General features: G+C 38.6%; 1 protein-coding gene across 1 annotated transcript in view; it reads left to right on the plus strand.

The window, feature by feature from the left end:
* SYNE1 (spectrin repeat containing nuclear envelope protein 1) overlaps nucleotides 1–8,376 on the plus strand; it is a 455,684-nt gene that overhangs the window by 314,978 nt on the left and 132,330 nt on the right. The window contains exons 99-100 of the mRNA XM_019638911.1: nucleotides 4,388–4,519; nucleotides 5,481–5,648. Coding sequence (XP_019494456.1) covers nucleotides 4,388–4,519; nucleotides 5,481–5,648 — 300 coding nt within the window. The remainder of the gene's footprint in view (nucleotides 1–4,387; nucleotides 4,520–5,480; nucleotides 5,649–8,376) is intronic.

An 8,376-nucleotide genomic window follows, 5' to 3' on the forward strand; every position in this document is an offset into this window, starting at 1 on the left:
TGATATTTTAAGACTATCAGTTGTGAACTGGTTTATGTAAGGAAACCCCTGAGGGAGAGACATAACTTGCTTTAATGGCACAAATATAATATATAAAAAATAAAGACTATGTGACATATAGGAGGGTTGATGGAGGGGGTCCATCAACAAGAATCAGAATTCTTGTATCACAGGCTTATAGATAATTTTTAAGACTTGCCTTCAACAGACTTAACTAAAGAAAAGATTATATTCAATGATTCTGAGAAGAATTGGCTTTGGGGTAGTGTGTAGTCTTTTCCTGCCAATGAATTTGTCATTTTTATTTCCACTCAAGCAAAACATTCTGTCAAAATAATGATTACTGTCTAATATGCTTTTCATATGTTGCGGTTCTAGTTAGAACTTCAAAATTCCTGTTAAATTAGGATCTACTGGAACTTGGGCTCCCTTTTTATTACCGTTGTCATTATCATTAGGCCCTACTTATTGAGTGGCTGTTATTTGCCAGATAGGGTTATGGACATTATGCATATATTCTCTTAGTTTCTCATAGTTCTGCAAAAATAGATCCTATCTTCACTGTAAAGATGAGAAAATGGAGGATTAGAGAAATGAAGCTAATTATTCAGAGTCCAAAAATCTAATGTGTTGGAGCCAGGGATTCAAACTCAGATGTGCCTCACCCTATAAGCCATAGTCTTTCTCAGCTGACATACGGTGGCCTGTCTTAAGGATGACATGCCGTGCCGTCCTTCCATGGTCTGTGCTCCCATTACGTCCCGACACCTGGGCTGTAGTATTTTCTTTCAACTCGAAGTAAAAACGCTCAATAAACTAAGGAACATTTTTACTGGTTTTGAATTAAGTGGTGGGCTATTTGTCAAAGGGTTCTACTAGTCCATACACTTTCAGATTCTAAAAGTTACAGTTTTTTATATCTTGACTACTGAGCTGTTATCAGTGTATTTTTTAATTATTATTGTGTTCATGGTTCAATTATGAGTAGGAATATATTTGTTATTTATGATTAGGCTCAAATTTTCTCTTTTAATTTACAGTTTTAAAGTGTAAACTAATGATTACTCTGGTTCTAATTTTAGAGGCCAGATCTAGAACATGCAGTAAGTTACCTAGAACTTACCACCTTTCTGCACACATTGTAAACTTAGATTATTTATTCTTCTAATAGCGAAAAACCTGATGTGTTATCCCAGGACTTGGGGATGGAAGGGGAGAAATCACCTGCTGAAGACCAGATGAGAATGAAGTGGGAAAGCCTTCACCAAGAATTTAGTACCAAGCAGAAGCTACTACAGAATGTTCTGGAACAGGAGCAAGAGCAAGTGGTATCAAACGTTTTGCTTTTATATATTAACTAATATAAAAGGTGTACAGNTAGAAATTTGGAGAAGATTATTTTTCCAACTGTAGGACTAAATGGTTTATATTATAATATATGTTTATATTATTGTTGCCATGGAAAGGATCATTTCCCTTTGTGTAGAAAATTTGGAGTTGATCTGAAATGACCTAATGTTAATGGACAGTGGGCAGGGATCTTCCATTGAATATAGATGGTATAGATGTCCATGAGGCCATGCCCTTCAGTTGGGGTTTGCATGAGTCAGGAGACTGGAATATCTTCCTAAATCATGTATGGCCACAAGCACATCCGATCTCAGTGCTACTGACCTGTAAAATGATCCTATCTTTTGAGGCCATTCTTTTTCACTAATCAGACTTCTCTATTCATGTGAATGAATAACCAATTCCTTTAGTTTCCTGCCAAATAGATTCCTTCTCTATATGAAGGGACACAGACTTACTGGCATGGAATAATATCTCTTGAATTACATCTTTCTTCATAAAAGTTTAGATCATTTTCATACAGTATTATCCATCCAGGGAGAAGAGCGTGAGCCCTCCATAAATAATGAAATACTTTATAAAGAAATGTTTTCTGTAATGGTTAGCACTCCCCAATCCTCACTAATCTTCCAAAGAATGTTCCTGGCAAAAGTGGTTCCTGTTCTAGTATTTCCAACATAAACAGCTTGTGTAGCTCCACCCAAGGAGGATTCTGGGGGACAGAAGTCCCTTTACTTCCTGTTCCCTAGAGAGGAGAGAAATCTGTTGTCAGGCCTCAGAGAAAGTAATTACCATTATTTTATTCCTTCTTTCAGTGCCTTCTCATCCCCAAGGGAGCAGGGATGAAATCTGAACTGGATTCTTAATCCTCTTTTGCTTCCTGTGGTCCAAGTGTAATGTTTCACAATGACTAAATCGGTCAGAGAAAAATTCACTCACTGAAAAGCCAACCTAACCACCTAGAGAGTACATGCTAGGCATCTGCTTTTGATGTTGCATAATTTCTTTTTCTCTAAAACCGTGGTAGATTCATTCAGTCAAATAGGACTCTCCTCCTTCGACTTTGAGTGTTCGAATCTGAGTATGTGTCTGTGCATGTAAATGTGGGCAAGCCGTCCTTACAACCTGACATCGCAGCTGTCTTGTTTCCAAGCACAAATTTGGTGTGAGGAACTTGAAAGGAACGTTCTCAGAGAGACAGCAGTTACTGCCTCAAAGTGTGAGGTGGTGCTCTGAGAAGTTACCACGTGAGTCTTCAGGCTGGGCTCTAGAAACAAACCTTTTCTGACGAGCAGAGCAGCGAGGAGGTGACTGGATCCCACAAAGGACAGTCAGCAGGTCATGGCCATGGCCACTGTTTCATCAGCTGGAGCAGCTCTTTCGGGGGACAACTTTCAGTCCTGTACACTAATTTCTTTGGGGTCACTCTCTACAAGTCCCATTGACCGGCTATTTCATCCTTACCGGAAGACCCAGGATCTCTCAGAGCTTCTTCTGGGAGATGCTGCGTTTTCAGATGAGAGAGGATCTGTTTCATGGAGAAATTTGTGGGTGTCAGTCCTGGAAGAGTGTCCGTTTACCCTGCACCTCCCACCTTCAGGAAAGTCACTGGTTTTCTGTGAGAGGCATTCCTGGAGGGCTAGATAATATGCTATACTGGTGTCCCTTCATTCTGAAGGTCCTGTGAAATGCAGATAGCATATTTTAGACCAGTGCCACCCTCATTGCTCTACCTACACCACATGCTCTTGCTGGGAGGCTGGGTCCTCAAGGAAAGGAGTACCTGTGAGCTACTATGGTTCAGAATCTGGGAGAGAATTATGTATAATATTCCCCTCACTTGCTATCCCGTCACCTACTTTCCTGTCCTTTGTAGCTCTTATCACCATCTCTCCTATCTTGTTGGTTTATTGTCTGTCTCCCAGTAGGGCCGTTGTCTGATTCCTTCTTGGCAAAATGCGACCTCCNCGCCGCCTAGAACAATGACTGACAGACAGTGGGTGCTTCATAAGTATTTTGTGAATGAGTTTTGTTAAAATTATATAATTGACCCTTTGACACACACACATACAGCGGGTGCCAAAAAAGAGTATACCATTTTAAGAAAGGAAAACTGTACTAAAATTATAGTACTCAATATATACCAATAACAAAAGATGAATACAAGTCACGTTTTACTTCTGCAATTAAGGAGATGCTCAAAGTGGTTGCCATCAGTGTCCAGGCACTTCTGATTACGATGGACTACTGCTTGAGCAATATTGACCAACGTGTCCACTTGTATACATTTTTTTGCCACCCTCGGGATATGAGTAGAGAGGCTGTCATTCAGAAGTAATTCCATTCTGATATGCAGTATTTTAGGACCATTTAAATTCCAGCAGAATAATCAAACAGGAAGGATAAATTTCTGCCCAGGTAATAAATACAGTAATACCTTGGTTTGCAAGCATAATTCGTTCCGGAAACAAACTACTCGTATTGCAAGGCATCGCTCATTGACCACGTTAAAATGTATTAGAAATGTTTGCTCGTCTTGCAGAACACTTGCAAACCAGGTTACTCGCAATCCAAGGTTACTCGCAACCCAAGGTTTTACTGTAACTACTTTTCTCTTCCTCCTTTAGCCAACCTTTATCGAAGCCAGCAGTGACAGCAGATGGCAGTGGTGTCTGGTCCGGGTGGTGATAGTAGAGGAAGTGAGATCTAGAGTTACTGTGTTCTTGTGGAAGAAAATCTGGAATAATATCTGGTGACCACATCAGTCAGCTAAAAAGCCTCGCCTCTAAATAGGCCGTTTTCCCCCTCAAACATTTCTGAGTGTAATCTATTGACTGTTCTTCCTCCTGCAAATGCCATAAATCCGATGGGTTTTGTGTTACTTTTTTTTTTTTTTTTGGTTTATTAAATGTGGTGTCAAATCCAAATGGGGCCACTCTGGCATTACACGGACCACACTAAAGTACTCCTTGCTCTGTTTTAGTTAAGGTTTTCCTGTGGGTAGCATGACTCTTGATTTCTACCTCATTAAAAGCAGGGAACAGCGCAAGAAAAGGAGGAGAGCGATGCAGACCTGAGTGCCACCCAGAGCCCCGGTGTCCAGGAATGGCTGGCCCAAGCTCGCACCACGTGGGCCCAGCAGCGGCAGAGCAGCCTCCAGCACCAAAAAGTAAAGCACCTCCTACCTCTGTCTAGCCTGCAGGTCTGCCAAGCAAACACCTTGAGAGGAATGCTTTAGAAAGCCAAGTTACTACTACAGTAAAGACAAGAGTACCCTTTAGCGTCTCTGTGGACAGAAGCGAGGCCTGGCTAAGTGTTTCAATGTACTTAGGTGTGACCACTGGAATGAGAGGTCATTTTAAAGTCTGTTCTTTAAGAAAAGCTTTCCAAATAGTGTAACAATTAAAATCTGCCTTATCAAGGTTTACCCACTCTATTTTCAGGCTTGCCCGAATTTGAGTCTATTTTATATAATATAAACCTCAGGAAGGCCTCTGAGAATTGGTTAAATTCTGAGTTACGTTTTTGTTTTTTTTTTAAAGAAACGCAACTGTCACGTAGCTACCGTCACAAAATAGGTTTGCAAAGTATTGCCTAGTGAAGCAAAATGAGCTTTGAATGAGAATGATTTGGATAAGAATAAGAACGATTTCTCGTTGATACCTCATAGAGGGCACATTAAAATATTTTACCTTTTCAAAGAGTGAAGACATTTATCATAAATAATGAAAGAGTAACACCAAATCCACTGATAATCCAATGTATGGAGTAAGTGGGGAACTAAAGAGCCACTTGCTCGCAAGGATCCATCTTAGAACAAGGCAGTATTGATTTTGAAAAGTCAAAGTGCATTTTGCACCACTTGAGGGCACCATTGCCCAGCAAAATTTTCGTTTCCCATTGATTTTTTTTTTTTTCCCCCTCAAGATTTTTCTGGTATCTTTTTATCAAAGCCAAGAAAGCTAGAGTACTTTGGAGAAATGTTTGAGCTTTTACCTAAACCACACCTTTTTTTACATTTTTAAGTTTAATGTGCAAACTTCAAAACTGCAAGACTTCTCTCATAATTGTATAGACATAGAACCATGAGTATCAGCGATGTTTCTGTTTGTCCTTTTCCCCCTGAGCAGGAGTTGGAACAGGAATTGGCAGAGCAGAAGAACCTTCTCCGGTCGGTCGCCAGCCGTGGAGAGGAAATTCTAACCCAGCACTCGGCGGCAGAGACTCCTGGTGGTGTTGGGTATGTTTCTGAACACTTTATCTCTTCTTGTTACTGGTTTCCTGACATTGGAAGCAATGTAAAAACACCTCACTCAAAATTTTATTTTAAACATCTGCAAAAACTTAATCATTTTGTTTTCCCTTTATGATATTAAATTGACTTGCATTTTGAACGTTGTGCATTTTGAACGGTTCGTTGCACAACATGAGTATAGCTAGTAATTATGATGGCTAGCTTGTTTGCCCTCTTTCCAGTATGTTCAGTATATCTGTCCAGAGAACATACCTTGGGATTCATTCTTTGAAGTCAAATAAGAAATGCATAATAAAATTGGATCCATATTGTGTGTTCTCCACCCAGAGTCAGTTCTCACCCCAATAAACTTTAATTAAAAAAATAAAAATAAAATTGGACCCATGATGTTTCTAACTGAATATCCAACTGCAAAACCTTGTCCCTACAAGAGCTTATTTTGCCCTGACACCCTTCTAAAAACTGAATATATGTGCCTACTAAATGTCTTGACTTTTCTTAAATTATTTCTATGATTTCTACATGCAAAGTCATTCAGCCCCGAGTTCTGGTTTGGAGTGGAGACTGAAAGTCACATACACAGAGAAGTAAAGTGTGAAAAACAAAAGTAGGGAAGTGGAGCGTCTTCCCGTTGAAGATTTGGTTTAAAGGTAGAAAGGAAAAGGCACTGCAGCACAGCGGAGGTAGCCCTGTGTTTCCGGTCAGGCCTGCGTTGTACTCAAGTTGTACAGCTGTCACCATGGGAAAGAGACTCAGCTCTGAGCCCCAGTTTGCTCATCTATAGAATCGGAATAATGACCGACCACCTTCATCACTGAAGGGTCGTGAAAGTTGTGAATGTCAACTGAGGGGATATATAGGAAAACTTTCTTCAAAATCTAAAATAGTGGAGAAAAAGTTTCAGTGAAAACTCTGTGTTCATGTATTGCTAAAGGTTGTAATTTAGTGGTATTCTTTGGCAACAGTAAGATGGTGAATAACTTTAACTCCATTGACTTCAGTGTTCTTATTTCTAAACATTTATTGGGAGGAAATAACCTACGGGAGGAAATACATATTATGAAGATAATTTTTGATATATTATTTATGATATCAAATAGTTGAAAAGGTAGACATGCCCACAGTATTAAAAAGCCTAAGAAAAGATGTATGTGTATATAATCTTAACAAAAAATTACATAATAGTATCAGCAAATGTTTATGTGATACTAAGTAAAAATGTGATATGAAATTGAATGTGTAGTGTATGTATACATGTGGGTAAGAACCAGACTAGAATGTAGATTATCAAAAGTAACTTTGGAGAGGACATATTTGGAGATTTTTCTTTTCTTTCTTTTTTTTTCCAGTTTAGTCAATGCTGACATATGTCGCTGACATGTGACATCAGTGTTGACTCTGTACATATATACACCTATATGGTGTGTGTGTGTGTGTGTGTGTGTGTGTGTGTGTGTGTGTGTTTAAGAATTTCAAGGGCAAAATGATAGGGAGAAACCAAACTAAAAGGCAAGTGCAAGAGACATATTATGACAAATTATGTAGGAAATAAGAGAAGGCATTCAAGAAAAGAAAAACAAAACAAGAAACAGCAAAAATATTGATACAATGAATAAGTATCAATTTAAAAGAATAGGAGTGAATGCTACTATGACACCTATAGTCAGGAATTCCATTAAAATAACCCTAAATCTATAAAAATCGTGCTAAAATATAACAGGGTTTGAGAAATCTCTTTTGTCCATCAGGCTTAAAAATGCTGTTAAAGCCATAAATATGTGTCTGTATGAATCCAAAACGGCAAAGCTGTTCCTTCTGTGCTGACTCTGCCTCCAGACTCGCTTTCATTTTGCATCTCCCCTTCTGTTTCCAGCTCTTTTAAGATGTTTATTCATCCCTCATGGTTTTCTGAATATTTTTGCCGAACTCTATTTTTACAAAGAACCCATTCACACATTGCCTCCTCTTCACAAAAGGAAGCAGTGGGAATCTTCTGAAGATACATTACCATGATTTTTTTGTTGTTTTGTTTTTGTTTGTTTGTCTTGTTTCTGGCCCTTAGCTTTGGAAAGGACCGAGATGAAAGGCAAACAACCACAAATTGCTCTGACAGATATGAAAATATTTGTTGTGTGATACTGACTTTTGTACAAGATTCACTTTAAAGACTGCTTATAAATTCTTTTATTTTTATACAAATTCTTTAGAAAACTCACCTTTAAATCTAATTGATTATAGTTTAGCCATGCCTTCCAAGCCACTAGATAAATATACTACGCAAACAACTAAGCAATATTAGCCAAATAGTTAAGCAATATTCAGAAGCCATATAGCCATATATATGTACACAGAGGGTGCCAAAAAGATGTATACACATTTTAAGAAAGGGAAACTGTATTAAAATTGAAATACTCAATATATACCGATAACAGAAGATGAATACAAGTCGCGTCTGACTTCTGCAATTACAAGAGGTGCTCAAAGTGGTTACCATCAGCGTCCAGACACTTCTGATTACAGCAAACAAATGACTGAGCAACGTTGACCAAAGTGTCCACGTGCATACATTTTTTTGGCACCCCTGGTGTCTGGATCTATATCTGGATATATTACTATATCTCGATATATATAGATATATATGGAATAAACATTATATTCAGCCCTTATTGTATTAGCTGATATTTTAAGACTATCAGTTGTGAACTGGTTTATGTAAGGAAACCCCTGAGGGAGAGACATAACTTGCTTTAATGGCACAAATATAATATATA

This window comes from Hipposideros armiger, unplaced genomic scaffold, assembly GCF_001890085.2.
Source record: "Hipposideros armiger isolate ML-2016 unplaced genomic scaffold, ASM189008v1 scaffold_41, whole genome shotgun sequence".
Taxonomy (NCBI): Eukaryota; Metazoa; Chordata; class Mammalia; order Chiroptera; family Hipposideridae; genus Hipposideros; species Hipposideros armiger.